The sequence below is a fragment of the Equus caballus genome, chromosome 10 (assembly GCF_041296265.1).
Source record: "Equus caballus isolate H_3958 breed thoroughbred chromosome 10, TB-T2T, whole genome shotgun sequence".
In the NCBI taxonomy this organism is placed as follows: domain Eukaryota; kingdom Metazoa; phylum Chordata; class Mammalia; order Perissodactyla; family Equidae; genus Equus; species Equus caballus.
Window position 1 is genome coordinate 80,092,581 of NC_091693.1, and position 22,193 is coordinate 80,114,773.

At 41.9% G+C, this 22,193-nt stretch overlaps 1 protein-coding gene and 1 long non-coding RNA gene across 3 annotated transcripts; one reads left to right on the forward strand and one right to left on the reverse strand.

Annotated features, from left to right (window-relative positions):
- Positions 1-7,304: 7,304 nt before the first annotated feature.
- On the reverse strand, positions 7,305-8,443 carry LOC111775366 (uncharacterized). Its single transcript, XR_011422200.1, has 2 exons — positions 8,164-8,443; positions 7,305-7,684 (listed from the first exon to the last, which is right to left on the reverse strand). It is a non-coding gene; the product is annotated as an uncharacterized lncRNA (long non-coding RNA).
- A 385-nt stretch (positions 8,444-8,828) lies between these two features.
- Positions 8,829-20,692, forward strand: HEY2 (hes related family bHLH transcription factor with YRPW motif 2). 2 transcript variants are annotated; one of them, XM_001503138.7, is made up of 5 exons: positions 8,829-9,027; positions 10,991-11,069; positions 11,201-11,284; positions 13,539-13,620; positions 17,584-20,692. In XM_001503138.7, the coding sequence occupies exons 1-5, from the start codon at positions 8,945-8,947 to the stop codon at positions 18,267-18,269; spliced, it is 1,014 nt and encodes a 337-aa protein (XP_001503188.2). In that variant the 5' UTR covers positions 8,829-8,944; the 3' UTR covers positions 18,270-20,692. The 2 variants fall into 2 exon arrangements, with proteins under 2 accessions (XP_001503188.2, XP_070079853.1); XM_070223752.1 differs by lacking the exon at positions 8,829-9,027 and adding an exon at positions 10,537-10,822.
- Positions 20,693-22,193: the final 1,501 nt, after the last annotated feature.

Genomic DNA, 22,193 nt, shown 5'->3' on the forward strand with positions numbered 1-22,193 from the left:
ATTAATGTATTCTCTGGATGGTAAACTCCCTGAGGGCAAAAATCACGTGTTACTTTGCTTTTGAATTCCCTGAAGAGCTTGCTAGATGCTTGATCAATGGATTGAAGCTGGACATAAGGTAATATCCAATGGGAAATCTCTGCATATCAAGTTTCCCACTCTGATTCAAGAGGAGCCCTACCTTGTCAACCTTTGCTAACTAAAAGGAGCCTTGTTTTATTCTTATTTGCAATCCAGTGACTAAAAGAAAATCACTATTTAAGGCTGTCTTGTGTTTCTCCATTAAACATTAATGCTGTTTACTGATTTAATATTCAATATTTAAATGCAAATTACTTTCATTTCAACAAGGTCTTTCAGGAAAGGATGTAACTTTATGAGTCTAAAAATAGTTAAATGACATTTGAATTGTAACATCCCTGAACATTTATTTATGTACCCTGTAAAAAGTAACTCTAACCTATTTCTCTCTTTCAGCAAGAAAGTAGCAGGAAAGAATCAAGGCTCAATCTTTCACTGAAAGTATTTGATCTGGATAAATCTGAGACAGCTAGCAGTGTTCATATACTATGTGTTACTTTGAAGTCAGTGAAGCTGAAAATCTCACTTTAGAAAGTTCTCTTAATCCTTGAGAGTATAACAGTGTGCTGATTTTAATTATGACATGGCAGATTTTAAAACAAATCTGTAAATATTGATGTGCAAGTCCTGGCATAATTCTGGGAATACTCCACAAAACAGGAGGTGAACACATGTTCTTTCATCTAAATCGGGTCATATTAAATAAGCCCAAGGAACTCAACTAAAACTATGAATTTCACAAGGGCGGAGTCAACATCCTACCTGCCAGTGCTCTTCTGGTGGCTAAATGACTTGCACTGAGAAACAAAGAATATCAAAAATTCCATTTATAAAGACAAATTGTCCTGGAATTTTTCTTCGACTATGTTTTCAATTCAAATGAGTGACGATAAGTAAAACGAGGAAGAAACTTGAGTGGATCAATCTAACGAATTACAGCTCTAAATATGTCACTTCTCCTAAAAACATCCAGGGACTTTCAAATGACTTTAAGAGGACACCCAGCTTGGCATGCGAGCTCCTCCATGACTTGGCCACAGCCTAATTCATTTTCCCCAGGACAACTCTCTCCCTCTACCCACCTTTCCTCCATCTCCTTCTCTCCAGCTCAGGAGCACCTTTCTTTCCCTTAGAATCTCCTGCACTCTTCAGCCTCCATGTGTCTTTGCAAATGCTGATCCCTCTCCAAGAAAGTGGACTGTGTCGAAGACCATAGTTATTCTGGACATCCTTCAAGGCTCTGCTCAAATGCCACTTTTTCCCTTAATCCTGTGATTGCACCAAAGGATAGATAAGGGGTTAGACACCTGTCCCCCGTATCATAATGTTTAACAGCAATACAAAAACATCCCAATAAACATAATATCTAAATAGAAAGTGTGTCTGTTCTATAAATGGAAATTGAAGACTAAAATCCTTGGGCCACTCCCGCCCTTCCAACAGGATTGCTGCCTCTAATCCTACACAAAAATGTTGGAGCTGCCACTGATGAAATCTCCCTTTAAAAGTGAATCTTCTTTCTCTCTATGACTATAGCATGCAGTTTTTCTTTTACTTTGGCCTTGAGTACAACAGTTGTTTGAATTCCCATATTATTTCCTCTGCTACCTCCTGAGAGCAAAAACTGAGTCTTATTCACCAGGTAGCACCCACACTGCTTAACAGGGAGCATTGCTCAGAGTTGGTATTCAATACGTTAGTGGCCTGGAAATGAGAACAAGCAAATTTGAGAAAGGCACGCTCTGAAAATTTAGGCCGTGATTAATGAGTTAGCCTTATTCCTACTTTCAAGTACACACACTAACTTCTGGCAGTGACCTCTGCCCATAATCTCTTTCGTTTCATTCTGAGATCATTTCCCCCCACAGTTCTGTTTATTTAGTCCCCCTCTGTGGTGTTCCCAACATATTAGTTCTCAAACTACATTTTTGAATGAGGACAAAGTGTTTCATTGTTGAAATTAAAGTGTGGACATTCTTTCCCAATTTACACTCCAAAAAAATAAATTTATCATTAGAATTTTTCAGTTTTAAATTTTGCTCACACCTTTGTTATCTCAACTAGAATCTATGTGCACAAATATATAGTGGTGAATTTATCAATATTTCATGAGTTCATGCAAGCAGAACAAGATTTTCCAGGTATTCCACCTGAATACCAGCAAGAATCACTCCCCCAACCCTTTATTATAACAGTCTTGTTCTCATTGCACCACGAGGTTCAAAATACTAAAGCCTGCCTTTCTAAGAGTCCACATCTCAAACATTGCATAAAGAAACTGATTTAAATTGTAGATGATTGAATACACAAAAGATAAGGTATTTCAGTATCTAAAATAAACTGAAATACAATGAATGCAATTTTCGGAAATAGAGAAAATACAAAAATTATAAAATTTGTAAATTCCATTTTACAAATGGTGGTTTAATTACAAAATGAAGCATTTTCCTCTCTGACTTGAGCTACTGGCTTGTGCCAGATATTACCATAGCCTTTTATATACTAACAATCAAGTCATGTCAATTAAAAAGTTTTTAATTATTTTGTGCCTTTTTATCTATCTGTATATAGATACTTGTATCTATTTGTAGATAGATATACACATATATACCCACATACATAGTTTATGCTGGTTTTCTATTTTCTGTTCGTATCTTGATCTTCTATTTTCAGAGTTTATTAATGTTCCCATTGAGAGTGTTATTGTAGCAAAATCCTGATAGCCAGACTTGACAAGGAAATCCTGCAGTGCTGTGAGTTTTGATTCATGACTCATTGCCGCCCTAGGATTCTCAGATTAAAAGTGCTACTGAAACATACAGTGCATCTTTCTTACATACTCAAGGCACAGTGCACAGCCCTTCTGCATGCTGCAGCTGAGCTTGGCTGCTCTCTGCTAAGCATCAAGACATCATGTTTCCAAAGAGATTGCATTGCCCTGATGACTATTGCAATTCCTCAAAGAATTGTTATTTTCTTTAAGTTTTCGTTTCCTAGAAATGGAATGAGCTATTACTTAAGACCAAAATCTATCTGTAAAATAATTTTAGTCCAATGTTCCCAATACATTATTAAATTATTTTAAAGGCTAAAGCCAGGAAAAAACCCAAACTTCTATGTTGTTCCTTTCAACCAATAGATACCAAGAATTAGTGAAATTCTTATCTACTACAACCAAAACAGCCCAGTTAAGGAAAAAAAAAAAACTTGCTATTTTTCTGTTTCTTGTAAAGTACATACTTCAATAGGTTTGCAAAGCATGAAGGTCCAAAAATAGCCTGTATTTTTTTCCACAGAAAATCTAAAATTAGCAACTCCTTATTTCCAATCTACAAGGGGATTTTTTCCCCCCAGAAAGTCATATATCAATTTAAAACTAAGCAGATAAGGGCATGAATATGCACACATCTAATAAAAATGTTCTAATAAGAGGATTAAGAAAATATAGATGTTCATTTGCATTCTAGTGGGAAATACTTTTAGTCTTAAAAATTTCCAAAGCTGTTATTTCAGAAATCTGTAGAGCCTCTCTCTTTCTTTCACTTTCATCAAGTAATGCCAACCAACTAGATCCAGGAATCTTTGATTTGAATTTTTTTCTAAAACTGAAAGCAGAAACTTTCCTATGGAGAATCCACATTTTGGAAACTCTGTGAGGCACTGGTCCTATTAATATCAATTAATTAATCTTGAGAGCTTAGTAGATAGCTTATTGAGCTATTAGAAGAAAAGCTATTGTCTTCATTTATGCATAATATGAATGTTATTGTTCATGTTATAATTAACATAGATACTTGAAGAATTTTAAACCAAGAAAATAATTAAATAAAATGTTAAAAGTCTGTGAACAAGGCAATCATGTAGTTCTTTTAGAATTCAGTGACTGGATAAAGTTTTTCTTTTTTGAAAAACACTGTGCTTCCTCTTTTCTGATTACTATGATAAGAAAACTCACTATGTTTCTCTTTCTGACTTGGCTGCCAGGAAGCTCAGGGCTGAACTAAGGGCCCATTTACTGTAAATGCTTTCCTGCTGATATTTAAGCATATTCTCTTCACTTATTCATTTATTTTAGTTCATGATTATTTCTATTTCATTATGCCAATGTATCTAAATTCTATATGTATGGAAAGAAGCTGGGAGGTCATCAATTTCAACAAGAAATTCATTCCAAACCATTTATTGTGTAACCACTACGAGTCAGGCACTATTCTAGAGGATGCGGATGTAGTTTGTTAAAAGATGATTTTCACAAGAGAAGTGAATATATCTAACTGTATCCTTAAGAGAGAGAAAAAACCTGCCAATCAAACCAACTTCAAGAAAACAGAAATTTCAAAGAATTTCCTTAAAAGAAAAGCCTGCCAACATCAATTTAACTTTCACAAAGAGGAAGTTAATATAGTGAATGTAGTTATCTTCTGACTTGCTTTCACAGGGTTATGAAAACTCATTACTTAGCTATATGACCCTCTTCTCAAGGGTTTGGCAATAAAACCAGCCTTCATCCTGGGGCATGTGCTAAGCAGTAATAACACCACTCATGAAATAAAAGCTTCCAAATAAATTACCCCTTAAAAACAGAGGTCAATTTAAACATTCTAACTTCCAGGAAAGGGGGCTTTGGGTCTAAGATTTCCTACCTTGGAGCTTCTGATGCAACAAATAAGTAGCACCTACTGGGGCAAGCCAAGAAACTCGATGCGCTTCGCATGGCTGACCAGGCAAGAATAAGTGTTAACCGGTGAAGCACTTCCCTTTATATAGATGACTTCAAGGTTGGTGGGCTCAAATTTGCCCTTGCTTTCAGCTTTGTTTTGCTTTACTGGCTTGCAAATACATGTTGCACAGTGCTCCTAAGTTGGCCTGCATGCTGCCAGCCTGATGTGGAGGAAGGTATTCAAACTTAGAAGGATCTTGCCCTTGGCCTCCACTCTCAGGCCCCAGCGTTCTCGCTCACTTTAAAGCTGCCAGCTCCCAATAGCCTTGTAATGAGGGAAGGCAGCCCAACAAGGCTGCCCACAGATGCATGTGCTTGTCACCTGCCCCAGCAATTGCAAATGGACTAGCAGTTCTCAGGGCAACATGCTTGCCTTCCCTTTGCAAGAGAAAGCTGTGTAAATAATTATTACATTTCAGATAGGGCAAATTATTGGACTTCTCGATTTGAACTATGGGGAGAGGGCTTCTCAGACTAACATAAATGTCTTTAAATAACAGCTGCCTGTATTTCATCCAGAAACTAAGTTAACACTTTTTAAAGCGGTGTCATGCTTTGGTGACTTTCTAAGAGAAGCCAAACACTGGAGAGGCTGACGCTTTTTAAGTAACTGTAAGCAGCATCTCAAAGGACTCAGAGAAGCCACAAATAACAAAGTCTGACAATTGATCTAGAAAAATCAGAGTGCTCTAATTAAGAAAAAAGCAGACCAAGAGGAATTTTTTTAAAAATCCCAGATTCGTGTCCAAAATGCTGTAAGGGGAATTTTAGAATTACAGCAAGGTAATCACTTCATTATTTTGTGCCACAAAACTCAAATTTTGTGGGACAAGATAATACTGGGTCAAGATCCCCAGACTTATAAATACAGATGCAAAAACTGTAACTTTACATTAAATGGGTGGGGGAAGAGTTGGGGAGCGGAATCAGGACCGCTGAGCCGGATGTTTCCAGTTCTCGGCATTCGCAGATGCACGGAACACAGACGGGATGATCAATTTTGGGAAGGCGGCCGATTCTCCCCTCCTCCATTGCCTTTAGATCCGTCGTCCTGGGCTTTCTTTCCTAATGGCATTTCGTTTCTAGGAAAGTCCCTCATATCTTTCGGTCTAATTACCTCATTGTACAAATCTTTGAAAAGGAAAGAACTTCGGCTCGCTCTGCGCGCTGACATCTTTTCTTCTGCCTGGTCTCTCAGTAAGCCTGCAACCAACTTTCGCTGAAAAGGATGTAGCTGAAGGGCGATGAGGCTTGAAATCCCGCCGTTCTCCTCTCATTCTCTCTTTTCTTTCTCTCCACGTTCGCCACCCCTACACCTTCTCCCCTCCCCCGACCATCTTCGACCGTTTTTAAGTATGCTCGGGCGTTTTAAAGAGTTTCCTCCCTCTGTTTCTCCCTCTGATCCGAGAGGCACTTTCAGTGGAAGGTAGACCATAGCAGGCGCCTGACCTGGGCATAGGCAAATGGAATACTTGAGAGGAGTAGATCTAATTGAAAAATCTCTTGCTGCCTAATTGCGATTAAGTATTTCGCAGATAAGTGAGCATATTATTCTTTTGATAGTGTTCAAAACTCCAGTCTTTTGCCCTTTGCATTCTTGTGTATTTAACAGACTTATATAGCGCTTACCATGTACCAGGCACTGTTCTAAACGCTTTTAAAATATGACCTTCTTTGCTTAAAAAATATCTTTGAGACATTAACTCCGAGTGTGCTTTTCGAACGTTCCCGCTATATTTTTCCTTATAACATGGTACAGCGGTTATCTTCAAAGAAAAATATGCAAAAACTTTAGTTGCTACTTTATTGCAAGCAAACCATTTCCCTCTTTGAAATTTTTTTCAATTATTGTAATCAAATACACTAGTATAGGGAGGAAGAAAATTTTTTTCTTTCAAGACGATCTCAGGTTTTGCCTCTGGCGTTTGCAAGCGCCCGCTAATTTGCTCGCGTGGCAAACGTTAATTGCACCTGTAGGCGTTCGCTTTCAGAGAAACGTGCAGCCCTCGCTGAAAGTTGTGCTGGTAGAGTTCGCGCCAGGCCGGCTGCGGCGCGTTCCCCTGTGGCCTGTGCGGACTGGCCACTGGCACATGCGCCTTGGAGGTGGAGCGGGCACCTCGCGCGCGTCGGGCTCATCACTCGCAGGGCGCGGGGATCTGGAGGGGGTGGCGTCTGGAGAGGTCTGAGCAGGTGGGGGCCGCGCCGGCTCAGCTCAACGCACCGCGCTCAGGCCGCCGGCGGGGCGGCGAGCAGAGGCCCGGAGACCTGAGCGGGCCGGCCACCCGCCCTGAGGCCGACAGCCGAGCTGGGGAGGTCACCGCCCCCCGCGGCCCCGCCGTCCTGACCTGACCTGGTCCACTCCCACCAGGCCCCGTCCGGCCCCCGCCAACTGTGTACTTTGCCCGGGGTTACTTTTCAGAAGTCAGGATGGAACGTTTCGGGTTTCTGTTCACACGGTTATTGCAGGCACCGCGGTGGGGACCGCACAAAAGAGACGAGGGCGTGTGGGGAAGGGGTTTTGTGTTTTAATGAGGGCTTAACACGCTGGCTGCAGGTCCTTCCTGCTCTCCCCGAGCCCAACCCCCCCCGGGCCCGGTCCTTTCACGTCGCATCCTTTCCTCTGTTCCTCCCCGCCCCGTGCCGGTCTTGCGTGGAGAGAGAATGGAGCGTCAAAGGGACGTCCTAAGCAGATCCCCCCAAATATGACTCCGTCCGTGGCGGAGGGCCGTGGTGATGGACAGACGCCCCCTTCTCAGAGGCTTTTCTCCACTCAGCACGGAGCTGTCCCGGCGCAACGAAGGGGAGTCTCCGGCTTGACCAGGACCGACCCGCCGCCCGCTCGGTCTGCTCAGCTCCTGCCCTCCGGAGGCACACCGGCGCAGCCTGTCCAAAATTGCAGGCACCGCGGCGCATGCAGAAAAAAGACAGCTTGAAAACATGTTTTGAAAGCTCATGTAGAGTTTCTACAACCCACGTTGTCCAATGCTCTAAAAACTGGACACGAATTCGTACGTTAGAACAATTCAACTTCCAAGAGCGATTTTTTTTCACGTCCGGAATCCTAATTAACTCTACCGCTGCGACTGCACACATCAGGGGGAGTGGAGAGTTGCAATTATCTGGATACTCCAAGCCCGAAAAAGTTGAACTTGAAAAACGACTAAAACTGTGCCCTGAAATACCCGCACTATTGCTCTAGTCCTGCCTGCCACCAGAGTAGACACAACCTCAGCCCACGGGCTACTCGGCGGGACCTACTCTCCACAGCCCCACTGGCCTAATGGAAATAACTGATGTAGAGCAAATCCAAAGTCCTAGGGTGGCCCACCTCTCAGACCCTCCGACCGCCAGCGGTTAAGTACCTGGTCGGGGAAACTCACGTCCTTATCTGTTCACAGCCCAGAGGCCGCGGAAGGAGCCTCGGCAGTTGCCAGAGAGAAAAGCAACTTTGATTTAAGGTTTTCAAAAACCCCAGAGAGCAAATGTGACCGCCAGGGTCAGCCAGTCAGCACTTTTGGTCCAGACAAGGGATAGCCGAGCGGGGCGCTTCGGTTAAGCCGCGGCGCCTCCCGACGTCACACACGCTCGCTCACACTCAGCCACGCGCTTGGGGTTAGTGTTCAAACACAAGACCGCAACTTCACCGGCAGACGGCGGCGAGCGGAGGAGGGCCCCAGCCGGAGCGCGGAGCCCACCCCCAGCCGGCCCGCCTCCGCCGCGCCCGCGCCCGCGCCCACGCCCGCGCGCTTCCCCGCTGCCGCCGGCGACCTCGCCCCGCCCGCGCGCAGCTCCAGCGCCCCAGGTGCGCGGCCGCGTTCCCACGCCTTGGCCGGAGCCCCGCGGCGGGCATTGGCGAGCGCGGCCCCGCCCCCCGCCCCAGCCAATCGCGGGCCACGCCGACCCCCGAGGAGGCGGTGCCCGGGGGGGTGGGGGAGCCTGCGCGCGGGAGGCGGGCGAGGGGGCCCCGCCCGCGCGGGGGGGCGTGGCCGGCGCCGGCTCCTGCGGCCGCGCTGGGCTGCGGCGTGGGAAAGAGCGGCGAGGAGCTGACCGCGCCGCCGCCGGAGCCGCGCCTGCCGGGCCCGGGGAGGGAGGGAGGGAGGAGGCAGGCGGGGAGGGCGCTGCGCCCGCGCGGTCTTCGTCGCGATGAAGCGCCCTTGCGAGGAGACGACCTCCGAGAGCGACATGGACGAGACCATCGACGTGGGGAGCGAGAACAATTACTTGGGGTGAGCGCGCGCTCGGCGGGAGCTGCCCGGAGCCCGGGGCGTCGGGAGCTTTGTGCACGAGCGGCTCCTTGGAGATCCCGAGGCTCCTCTCCGCGCGTCCTAACGGAGCGGGGAAAGTTCTGCCCGAGAAACTTGGAGCGGTGGGCGCTCTGGGAGCGTGCGTTGGGGTGGGGCGAGGGCTGTCGGGTTTCGCTGTAGGGGTGGGGCGGAGAGGTCGGGGGACGCGGCTGAGAGAGAGCGCAGGAGTGGGCGAGGGAGGGTCCCCGGCTGTCAGCGTGGGCGCGCGGACAGGCACGTCCCGGAGACCGGCGACGCCCCCGCCACTGAAGTTGTGTTTGGAAGCACTTTCAACATGGGCCGGGTGAAAAGAGAAACAGATTGATTTTTACTTTTAAAGGGACTTGAAAAATGACTTGCTTTTTTTTGAGAAATGAAAGCAATTTGCGATGTCAAGGCCGAGTAGCTTGAGCTTTCCAGGTTGGCCGTGTGTGACTTGGCTGACGGGAGAGTGAGTGACAGATGTAAGGATCGTTTAGGGCATCGTCTCTTTGACTGCTTGTTCCTAAGTCTGGAAAAGATCGGGGTCGTGATCACAGAAGCCAGACCTCCACTTTCCAGTGACAGAGGGAGATTACCGAGGCATTTTAGTGCCAAGGCGGGTCAAATGATAATTGCTTCTAATTGGCATCCCCAGAAGCACCTTAATTATTTATCTGTCACTCAACGAGCAAAATTCTTCCTGCCTTTGGAAAACTGATTTTATTTCAATTTTGTCGTTCTAATACGTACAGACCAAAGCCTGACATCAGCGAACGCAAAGATATTTACATGAAACGTTGTTTGCAAAGTATCTTCGAATTATTAAAGTGTTGTTATGTCATCTTAGAAAATGAGGTCTGAAAAACAGAAGATGTGTCATGTGAAAGGCGAAACCCGTTGAAAAGGGGTGGGAATGAGGGGGACAGTGAATTCAGAAATAAGATCCAGAAGTGAGAAGGCGAGGTAATAAGAACCCGGTGTGTGCAACATTTCTAAAATGAAGGAGAACAAATAGCAGGAACCTGGAGAATTTGAGAACAGAAAGAATCGTAGTCTCCATGAATTATGAAGAGAAACAGATACAAACTAGAAAGGATCGTAAAAATTACGTGACAAAATAATGGTTGGTTGAGCTTTCAATATAAAATATCTCTTCATTAGGAAACTCACGATGGATTGCAGCTTCTAGAGCGTTAAGCTTAGATTGAAGGCTGAGAGAGATTCACCTACAGTTTCATTTTCAAAGTAAAACATTTCCCTCGTAGTTGATCTCATTTTAATTTCCCTACCAATGGCGTATTTAATCCGGGGCATTCTTTTGGAAGATTAGTCTGCAAAACATTAAAATTTGTCGGTTTTTTTCCTGTTGTGAGATATGACTAATTGAAGTTTGGAAATAGATAACTTCTGTTTATTTTAAACATTGCGTCTAGGGACAACAGTTTGACGTGACGACTGTATCTGTTCGATAGTGTGCTAAGCATGGCCTTTATTTTAAAATAGCTTTGCCTTGTTCACTGTGTCTGATGGAGAGAGGCGGAGTGATGCTATTCGGGATTAGATGACTTTGAAGAAACGTTTATGAGTGGAACTAGGCAGTACTAATAGCTCACTTCTCACCCTGACTGCCCATGATTATTTCACTGGGAGACCAAATAAAAGTCTAGGGGCGGTTTTGCCAATGGATTTGGCATCTGGATACTCCTGAAAATTTAAAAAAAAAAAAAAGCGGGGCATGATTTCTACCTGAAAAAAGGTAAGGGCTGAATGCAAAGTATGTTCAGGGTAAAGCAAGAATTAAGAATAAAATCGCACGGACCTGAACTGTGCCATCTCTCTTAATACTTAATGTGTGCCATCGAGTGCCCAGAAGAAAGCATTTTTATGTTAATTCGGCACCTGACATACTCTTCCTATTTCTTAGGCAAAGTACTAGCTCTGTGATTAGATCGAATTCTCCAACAGCAACATCTCAAATTATGGCAAGAAAGAAAAGGAGAGGGGTATGTGGTTTTTTTCTTTTTATTTCATGTAATCCAGCCGAATGTGTAACAGTTGTATTTTTCCATTATGAGGAAGTTTATCATGTGTGTATTCATAAACTTTCATTGCTGTTTTGCTTTCTTTGGGATAGATAATAGAGAAAAGGCGTCGAGATCGGATAAATAACAGTTTATCTGAGTTGAGACGGCTGGTGCCAACCGCTTTTGAAAAACAAGTAAGCTACCCTCAGCCCTAACCACCTCAACCAAAAAGCTCAAAAAAATCTGATTCTCTCATCTGGGAATGTGGGTTCTTGTTAAAGCTCATTAAAATAATAGTGTATGTGCCCTGATCTGGTACAGAGCAGCTATTTCAATAAAATGCTTTGTTGTGGCAAAACTATTAAAAACATAATCCATCATGAAGTTGAAAAACATTCCCATTCTTCAGCTTATTTTCCCCTTAAGGGTAACAGTGTTCATGCTTTCTCTGTTCTTTCTATGAATACCAGTAGTGGTTTTGTTTAAAACCGAGCCGTATGTAGAATTCTTAAAACAAACAAACAAAAAAAGATATGTGAAATTTCATCTTTGTCTCAAACTGTTAAAAAAAAAAAGAGTAACCTTTTTATTTTAAAAGTAAGCAAAGCCCAGGAAGTAACATCTCTAGTTCTGTTTCCTAACTAATAATAATAATAAAATTTCTTTACCAAGCCACTTGGTTTCATTTTTAATCGCTGGGTGAATAGAATGATATTTGAGTTGGGGCATCTCTTTTGGAAGTTTGGTAAAAATCAAACTAGCCATAAATGCCCCTTTTCAGAATTCAGGTATTCCTTTACAAAAAAAAAAAAAGATTTTGCACAGTTATAAAAGTAGGAAGCCAAGTGTTTAAATCTTCCTTTGTCGTTTTGGAAAAGTTTGGTTTCTCCTGCCGCCATGGCTAATGGCACAGACTTCTAAGAGCATCTTTCAAAGAATACGGGATCATACCCTTGTTGAAAATACTTTCAATTTAATTCAAATAGGGTATAAGACAGCAGTTGTTTGTTTATTCCATTTTGCTGTTTAGTTCATGAACCACAAACATTATAAAGCAAGCCCTACAATGCCTTTGGACATTATCCAGAAACTGCAGTTTTGTTATTAGTCACTTTCACTGAAACTCCTGTCCATCTGCATGGAAAGTTGAACATTGACAGAAGTACAAGATGCAATATGCTATCGATTATACATTTTTAAGAGAAAAGAGACACCCATTCTATATGCTGAAACTATCTTTGATAAGCTAAATATAGTAAGGAAATTCTAGCTTTGATTACTAGCATTTTCAATGACAATAGGCTGAAAATGAAAATGCCAGTCATCAGTGATGTTTTTACTTTGAGTGCCAAAACGTCTACAGTTATGAGGAACAGTCAGTTTGGTGATTTTTTTTTTCTTGGTTTGTTGGACATTTTTCTAAAATGTTGACTTAAAACAAACCTTAAAAGCTGGCCTCAGTTGTTTGGCAGTCAGTTGCCATAAACACAGGCTTTCCCATTTGCCGAACTTGGCTACCGACCCTAGTGAGCTGGCCCTGTCACAATATGATTAGAACAGTGTTCTTTCGAGCAGTTTAAATAACTCTGGCACTCTCGCCACGGATGGGGTGCTGATAATTTTCACCAAACAAGTAAAGCATAGGAACCTGAAATAAACTTCAATGTCCTTTTCAAAAAGACATATTGATTTAATTATGTAGCTCTTCCAGGAAATTAGAAGCCACCCACAGCCCTCTGAGACAGTTTGAGGTGGCACATTTGTATTTCAATTGGTTTCCAGAGGTTGCCTTGTTTTAAGGAGGGGGGACATAAAAATACATTTCTAAGACAATTTTATAAAGAACTATTTTAAAGGGTTCAAATATCTTTAAGCACTTATGATGCTTATTAGATAAGTAGTACAGTTTGCCGTCTTGTTTATGGTCTTGGAATTCACAGTGACACCTGCTGGTAATTATTAGGGAGAAAAACGTAAAAGTAAAGACAGAATTTTCTGTTTTGAAAACTCCTAACAATAATTTTCTAAGATCCCATGTCCTTATCCTCCAGAGCTGGGTTCACCCGACCTAGACTTCAGTGTTATTTAAGACTACTGGATGTGCTGTAATAAAATAAAGTTTATGATTAACCAAGGTAGGGATTAGATGCAAAGTTTGAGATTTTAGCAATTGTAATAGTTTTGGAGTATACTTAGGAGTATAATTATTCTTATGATAAAATTATTTATTATGCCTTTTAGTCTTTAAAAGTCAAAATGGCAAGTATCTGTCATTAGGTGTGACACAGTAATTAGTGTTTTCATGTAAAGTTTGGAAAGAATTCAGATTTCTCTGTGAAAAAATTTAATTTAAAATTTTCTAGTGGGAGGGAAAATTGAAAATTCAGTGTAAAATATTCCAAATTAGTTTCCCTAGGACTTATAAGACTTTCTTCTTTGTTTATTAAGGGATCTGCAAAGTTAGAAAAGGCTGAAATATTACAAATGACAGTGGATCATTTGAAGATGCTTCAGGCAACCGGGGGTAAAGGTAAGTTAGTGACTTCATTTTTTCCCCCTTCCCACCTTTCTCTTTTCATTTTTTCCCCCTAAGATTGTAGGGAAGTCATAGTTGAAGAGTTCTTTAACAAGCTGAGATAGGAGATCCCAGATTAAAGCCGTGGAAATCAATGCTAATGGCAGGATTGAACTCGTGGGAAAGAACTTCTGGAACAAAAGAAGCACTTGACCCTGGGCTTGTGTTTGCTTTCATAATACTGTGGGAGTAAAGCTTCATTCACGGCAGCCTGGTCCGAGATTTGTTTGGGACCTCAGAAGCGCATGCTGGAATCTGTGCAGAGAGACAAAACAAACACCCAAACATAAACAGGAGGTTAGAGGCAACCTCTTCTTCTTTCCCTTCGCCTGAGCCCCCCTTCAAACAGAGCTGGGACCTAATATAATGCAGCTATTCCAAAGGAAGTGACTCTAGAATTATCTTCATTGTTGTTTGCAGATTTGGGTCGGTCTTGGATTTAGAGCAGACAGAACATTTGAAGTGCTGGTAGTGAATCTCTGTGCTGGAAACCATGCACGGAGCAGTCATTCCTGTGGAGAGCAAAGACAAGCAGGTGCCCAGTGCCCAGTGCCCTGGAGAGGAGTCCTCTGCACTGGATAGTGATGTGGGGAAGGATATCCAGGGGGTCAGGACAGACCGTCACCTTGTGCTAAAAATTATAGACTTGAGATCCTGAAAGCTGTAATACTCATTCAGATTTCATTATCCACTTCTCACACATCACTTAGACTTGATTTTGCCCTTTTGTATCTTTTTCGCCCTTCAGGTTAAGCCTTTGCTATTCATCATAGGCAAGGGTGTTATTCAATATATTTGACGACTGGGTAAGGACAGAGTACCATAAGGGGCTGAGCGCTGTAACTACACCCTGGACGTGTCTCTGTGCTCAACATTAGCCTTTTATGACAGTACCATAGATTGCTCTAGATCAGAGCAGGGGCAGGGCATTGGAGGGAGGCAGCTGTTCTCCTGTTGCTATGGAAGTATTTAGTATTTAACTCCAGCAGTGCCATGCTGCTGAGGATCTGTGGGACCCAGCCCTGCCCTTCACCAGCTTTTACCTGTGTCGGGTGGAGGGTGGTCACTGCACAGGGAAGCCCACACAGTGTCACTTACCTTCAGTTGCACTTCTCAAGGAACCATCCTGAATGAGTGGGCATGAAATTGTGCTTTCTGCTCATCGAAATGTAACCCCAACCATAGGATGCAAGCATTCTTCCATAATAGAGAAGAGAACTGGATGAAATGGTAGAAGCCAGCCGTCCAGCCCAGCTTGGCCACTGCCTCGCCTTTGACCTGAGACAGAAGTTCTCTGCTGCACTGTGAGGCCACACTAGCACTCTGAGCTCTAAAGACCTCCCCAGCCCCGTGATTCTGTCTCTGCATTTGCTCCCTCAGGATATTAGGAGACTGACTGAATTTCTGATGGTGCGAGAAAGGTGGTTTGATTGCTCTACCTCCTTTGGCATTGTGAGCCACAAGGCTAAGAATTCTTATCAGGGTTTCAGATATTTGGCATGAGCTGTACTTCTAAAGAGTAATATTGTTCTTATGCCTTATTATAAAAACTAAGTTCCATCTTGGTTGTTATTCTTGGCTACCTGAACAGTCCTAAAATTCATCCCAGAATAGTTTATGAACAGACATTTCCAAGCAGGCTCCATGCTCATCGGCTCACTGCCAGGTCCTTAGGTCATACACAGCAGAATGTGTGGGCCTTGAAGAAGGGAGGCTGGCAGTGTGGGCCCGCATCGTCCAAGACTCATAATGGTTATGGGGTCCTCATAGTGCCGTGGTGAAGGGCATGGACTCTGCACTTGGGCTGCCTGGTTTCAAATCTTGCCTCTGCTATTTATTAGCTCTGTGACCCTGGGTAAATTACTAACCCTCTCTGAACCCCAGTTTCCTCACCTGTAAAATGAGGACAGTGATAGTGTCCGGCTCACAAGGTTGTTGTGAGTTTATTCACTTAAAGCTATAGGGCACAGAGGAAGTGGTACGGACCTGTGTGCTATTGTTATTGACCCAAGATCCAGTTACAGGAGACAGCTGCTCATCATCATTTCCCTCTGCATTCAGCAATAGGATGGGAACCACATAATTTATATTCCTTAAGATGCAACAGAGAACTCAGCCATATGTAATAACATATAGCTGGCAAACCATAAATTTTAATTACTCCATGCCCGCTCATGAGAGTTCTTGGAAGCTCCTGGGGTTCCAATTCCGTTGGTTCATTCTTTGTTGCAGTCTATTATGGTATTAAGTAGTTCCTCGAGAGAATTTAGTACAGTAACCTAAATTTCTAAATCTCTCTGGGTTTCTGGATTCTGTCAACTCTGATGATTACTCCCTCCTTTTCTCATGGAAGTTGGAAGTCTGCAGAGCCCTCCAGAGAACGCTGAGGGCGCTTACGTGAAATCTTTCCGTGGGGGCGTCTTCTTCAGGAAGAGCTTTCCCTGCTAATCCCAGGGTTTTGTTGCTAACTACGCTGAAGTCCTGGGATGATCACTATTTTTATTGCTGATCTTCGACATTTCGTGTTATTCTCTTATATCAGCTTTGGACTGTTGTTGTTACTGTTTTAGTGGTGTATATTTTTGCCCCAGATGTCGTTTTTGAGACTTCCAAATTTCTGTTGGAATTCTAGCTTTAGGACTTTGAATATTGTGACTGTTTTCTAAAGTGCTTTGATTATAGAATAAAATAGTCTATTAATAGATGCTAAATGAAACAGGTAATGCATCGATCTGCAAAAAAAAAAAAGATAATGTAGTAAATGCCTTAGGTGAAAATAACCTTGTTTGATATTTCTCATTTAGGTATATACACATCCCAAAAGTGAGTAGACTAAATTTTAATTGGAAAATTGCTTTAAAAAAAGTTGCAAATGAGGAAGAATCTGAAAAGGGTATGTTTATACATATTAGAGGTCACTAATTTAATTTGGTGATATTTCCCCAAGTGTCAGATTATCATCGGTACCCTAAATTGGCACTGATAATAATCAGACATTACTATTTTCTATTCTAATATATTATCTTTGCACAAAAAAGTGATTCTCATAAATGTGACCCAGCTCCACCCACTTTTATGTTAGTAACCATAGGTGTGGGTATTGGTACATATATACCAACACAATTAATATGCATTTTTTTCTTGGGTAGATGCCAGGAAAAAGTAAGCTAACCAATGAGGGAAATATATATTTGAACTTCAGGAAAACTAGGAGTTACTGTAATCTCATATCAGTAAAGGAGCCTTATATTGCCTGATAGAAAAATAAGATCTTCAAATTAGTAACAAAATTTTTTAAAAAACCATTTTTCTCTCATTAATTTTTTTTCATACAAAGTAATGACAAGACGTTTTCACTTTGTGGATAAAAAACACTGTGAGTCAAGAAGCATTTATGAGATTCTAGCACATTTCTGAAACAGCCCTCAAGCTGCTAAGATGCATTTCACATCTCTGTTATAAACACCAGGCGGATGAGGGTGTCTCAGATAAGCCCTTTAATCTCCAACTCATGTGACAGAGACAGAGAGACTGGCACTATGTGTTAGCATGAACAAGTTTCGTAGGGAATTTCACTATCCCACAGTACAAAAGGAGAGATACCTTTTTTTTTCTCAAAGTGTTTGAAACACAGATGGTCTTAATTTTTTCTGCACTGTGACATTTGGTTGCAAGGATAACTATCATCTATAGCCTTGCCCGAGTTGTGAATTGCACATGTGAATTGCAAAGTACACTTTCTTAACTTCTTTGAACATTACAACCCTAAGTAGCTAACAATGTTTTCAGAAAGGATCGTCATTCTACTTAAATCTCTGAAGGACAGAGTGGAACATAGGTGGTAGTTACTCTTAGTAATGGTATTGTTTTCTTTCTCACTCTTTCTTCTGGTCCCCCTGTGCTCAAACCCTGCCTTAGGCTACTTTGATGCACATGCTCTTGCCATGGACTTCATGAGCATCGGGTTCCGAGAGTGCCTAACAGAGGTGGCGCGGTACCTGAGCTCGGTGGAGGGCCTGGACTCCTCGGATCCACTGCGCGTGCGCTTGGTCTCTCATCTCAGCACGTGTGCCTCGCAGCGGGAGGCGGCGGCCATGACCTCCTCCTTGGCCCACCACCATCACCCCCTCCATCCGCACCACTGGGCAGCGGCCTTCCACCATCTCCCCGCAGCCCTGCTCCAACCCAACGGACTCCATGCGGCGGAGTCAACGCCTTGCCGCCTGTCCACCACTTCAGAAGTGCCTCCTGCCCACGGCTCCGCTCTCCTCACGGCCACCTTTGCCCACGCAGATTCTGCCCTTCGGATGCCATCGACGGGCAGTGTCGCCCCCTGCGTGCCACCTCTCTCCACCTCTCTCTTGTCGCTCTCAGCCACTGTCCATGCGGCCGCTGCAGCAGCCACGGCAGCTGCGCACAGCTTCCCGCTGTCCTTCGCAGGGGCCTTCCCCATGCTCCCCCCAAATGCAGCTGCAGCAGTGGCAGCCGCCACCGCCCTGAGCCCTCCTTTGTCAGTTTCAGCCACGTCCAGTCCTCAGCAGACAAGCAGTGGAACAAACAGTAAACCTTACCGACCGTGGGGGACAGAAGTGGGAGCTTTTTAAGTTTTCATTGGACTTCTTGCAGTAGTAACTGAATGTCCTTCATTTCTGAGTCAGCTTAAACCCTCTGCACCCCGAAAGTAGCCATACAGATGTCTACAGATCCACAAAGGAGCAATAAAGCTATTTGAGACACAAACCTCACAAGTGGAAATGTGGTATTATCTTTTTTCTCTTTTTTTGTTTAAGGCAGCTTGGTAACTGACATCAGCAACTTCTGAAAACTTCACCCTTGTTTCCATTTAAAAGTTTCCTGGAAAACATATGGACGGTTCCATCCAGCGGTGCATCAGTGTGTGTGATTGGGAAGGAAAATGCCCTGACTGAATTCTCGTGAAACTAGATGGAAAAAAATTCGTGTTTCATAAGTGCCTGAGCTAGTAAAGTTTTCTTCTGAACATATAACATTGCACAAGTAAAGAAGAGCATAGAGGTTAGGTTAAGAAAGGAAAGGGACAAGCGTCTTGCATTAGGCTGCAGACATTTTAATACAATGCCAGAGATGAGTACTTTGTTGAAACCAACAGGTTTTTATTGGCCAAAAGGATTGCTGAAAATAATTTTCAACTTGAAAGACCTAGTTTTATCCTAGTTTGCTTTCTCTGTTCAGACTTGCCAAGTGGCGGGTGACATTTAGCAATGCATTGGTATAAGCAATTATTCCATCAATGCTCAGATTAACAAGCATTTCTGCTCTGCCTGCAAACCCCCAGGCACTTTTTGTTCATGGCTCAAAAGATGGTGCTTCTTTATGTAAACCACACGTTTACAGAGTGCACCTAGAAGCATTTGTCTACTGTGTCCCACCAGAGGCTCTTTGATTCATGCCAACTGGAAAACTCGCCAGTTTGTAAAAGTTTAGATTAATTTATTCAGTTTCAGTTTGGACTGTTTTTACATATTTGTCCTCTTCAGTTTGTCCTGATAACGTGTAGTATCTATTCTTGTCACCTTTTGGGGAGAAGTTGCATTTCTGGAAGTGATGAGACAGGGAGAGGGCATTGGGAAGAGAGAAGCCACAATTTTGAAACGCTCTGTGTTAAACTTTGTAACTGCATTTGATCCCAAATCAAGATGAATGTATGCAAGGGATGTACATAAATTATTTTTGTCCATGCCTAGACTAGTGCTACGTAATAGTGTTTTGGTTTTGTTTTTTTATTTTGTTTAATGACAAAATAATCTCTTAATACATTGAAATTGAGCACATGAGATTTTATGTTTGAAAGATAAAGACACAGCATGTATTATTATGCACTTCATTTCTCTGCTGTGTGGAGAAAGCAATAAACATTATGAGAATGTTAAACATTATGCAAAAGTATACTTTTAAATATTTGTTTTAAAATTACTGTACCTAGTTTTTTTTTGCATTACTTTGTAACCTTTTTCTATGCAAAAGTCTACATGTCACTAATTAAATGAAGTCCTTTTTGACTATTTTTATGTGGAAGATTTACTTTGCAGAATGGAAAGTTGACATGAATTTTAAGTAAGGCCTTCCTTCACTAATAAGTTAAGCCATGGCTTTTCTTTTTCTCTTTCAAAGTCATTTGATATAATTCACAGCTTGCTTGAAAATAGCATTTATCTGAGCTTGTAAATCAATTAAGCACGGGCGGGTATGACATGATTTGGAGGCAGGAAGTGATCAGTTTCCTCTGCCCTTTATTTTTAACCATGGTTCTTGGAAAAGTGCAAATACCAGAACTCCAAATAATAGTGCACCAAACATAGGCTACTAAGCTAGAATGTGTCACACATTTTGTAACTCAAAAGCACTTGTAGAGTGTTTTTGAAACATCACATGCATACAAGGTAGGCATATACGTGCCTCGTGATGATAAATCCTCTGTATCTACCTCAATGGAAAGTTCGTTAGATGCTGTAGAAATTATGCCGATATTCCTCTTTCTTGAATGAATCCTAAAAGACACTATTTCAGAGTTTCTCAAGCTATTGGGCCAAACATATGAAAAGAATAAAAAGTAATGTTTTTATTATACATATCAATTTTGCTCAAAGTTATATGAAAAAAGTGGGAGGCTTCTTATATTATTTCAGTTTTGAAAAATCAAGCATGGTTTATCTAATTTCTTTTGTCTGTGAGTGGGTAAAAAAATGAGCAGAAACAGATCAGCATGTTCCTCCTGTCTGTGAACTCCATGGTTATTGTATCTTCAGTTAGCTATGCTGGAATTAGGTAGCAAATAAAATGGATTTAGTGCTATTTGAAATTTGCTTTTTAATCATGATTTGTGGATAACAGGCATAGAAATAATTTTTGTTTAGGATCTCATAGCTGATTCTGTGCCTATTGTAATGTCAGCATTCAAAGAATTTCTTTTCGTTTTTTGGAATGTAAACTGTTTTAGAGATCAGGAATTTCTTTCTTTTAAAAATTGGATTAAATGTTTTAAGATAAATCCCCTTCCTTGCTCCTCTCCTCTCTTTCTCTTTCTGTTTGTTTTTTTCTTATATTTCTTTTTTCCCAGTTACATATGGGTTATTACTTTTCAATTTAATTGGTTAAAATATTTGCAAACCAACTTGTCACATAGTTGCTAAGGGTTGTCAGTGTTCCTAAAGATAATCATTGTCGGTAATTTATGTCATTTAAAGTTAATTGGTCCTTGATCAACGTTTCACATCATAAGCTTTTAACATCATATTTCCCTCTTTCTATTACCTTTACCATTGAGTTTTTCATCTCCAAGCCAATGTTTTGTGAAAGTGGTGTTCCACCTTTAGGAGTGGTAATTTTCATGTTTGCTACCAAAATAGAAAAAAAAAAATTGTTCTCATAGTTCAAGGGAAAAAGAACTTTCGTGGTTTGATTTATTGATGGCATTTATTTGTGTAAAAGTTATTCTCAAAGTTAACTCAAAGGATTTTTTGGTAAGAAAAAAAGAGGACATTGTTAGAAATTTAGTTTTCCCCAAATGTTAAAAGCTATATTTATGCCTAATTAGAACAGTTTTGTATCAGTGTGCCAGAAAGCGTTTATTGAATAACTACTGTGTGCCCAGCACTGTGCTGTATACATCAGGTGTTGCATGGTGTGTAGTAGCGCATGAAAGTGTGATCCCACAGCCTGACAGAGGTGTGGCTGCTACCCCGGCTATTTGCAGGGACCCTCAAAAGAAGGAGGGGCCCCAAGAGTGAGGAAAGGGATTCTGGGAACTAGTCCAGAGGCTTTTTGCTCTCCTTGGGGTCTTTTGCTATCACAGAAATGCTATTTCCTATCATATTTGAAGAAATCTAAGGGCCTTTTATAGTAACATTGAAACAAAAAAAATCCAACTATTAACTAGAGTGGTGGCTCTAGGATCCACACGTACATAGCTAGCATCAATTTTCATGAAGCCTTTTGGATTATCTTTCTTTTGCTAAAAATTAAGTGAACACAAAGTAAGAGAATCACCTTCAGTAACATTATCACAAAGCAAGATGATTCTAAAGTCCCATATTTCCAAGAGTCTGACTCCATCAGTTGGAATATATACTATTGGTTTCAGGCAGTTTTTAAGGAAAAGTGCCACCGCGGCATAACTTTACACATTGATAGAAGACATCCCAATTTCCAGAGAGTAAAAATGAAAAACAAAAATGCATCTTGGATTTGAGGCAATATTATTATATAATATTGTACTCGAATGTGTGATTTAAAAAATCCATGGCTAGAGATTAGCTAGAGAAATGAGGCTGATTTAGCTGACTATAAAAATATCTCCTTGGGATCAGGTCCTAGCCAAAGAATCTGGATTGACTTTGTAATGGCTTAATGATCTAAAGATAAATGTATTTTTTTAAGCTTTTCATGTTTTAATTGCCCATTGGGACTACTCCTAGTTCCGCATTTTACTGAAGAATGGAGTTTGACTTCCTCTTGTAATTCTTTTAAGATCTAAGCAATAACCGATGTTG

Bases quoted from the DNA above. Each gene is read 5' to 3' on its own strand.
- HEY2 (XM_001503138.7), top strand. From the start codon at position 8,945: ATGAAGCGCCCTTGCGAGGAGACGACCTCCGAGAGCGACATGGACGAG. The intron at 9,028-10,990 runs GTGAGCGCGCGC...CCTATTTCTTAG, and splicing joins AGCGAGAACAATTACTTGGG to GCAAAGTACTAGCTCTGTGA. The intron at 13,621-17,583 runs GTAAGTTAGTGA...ACCCTGCCTTAG, and splicing joins TCAGGCAACCGGGGGTAAAG to GCTACTTTGATGCACATGCT.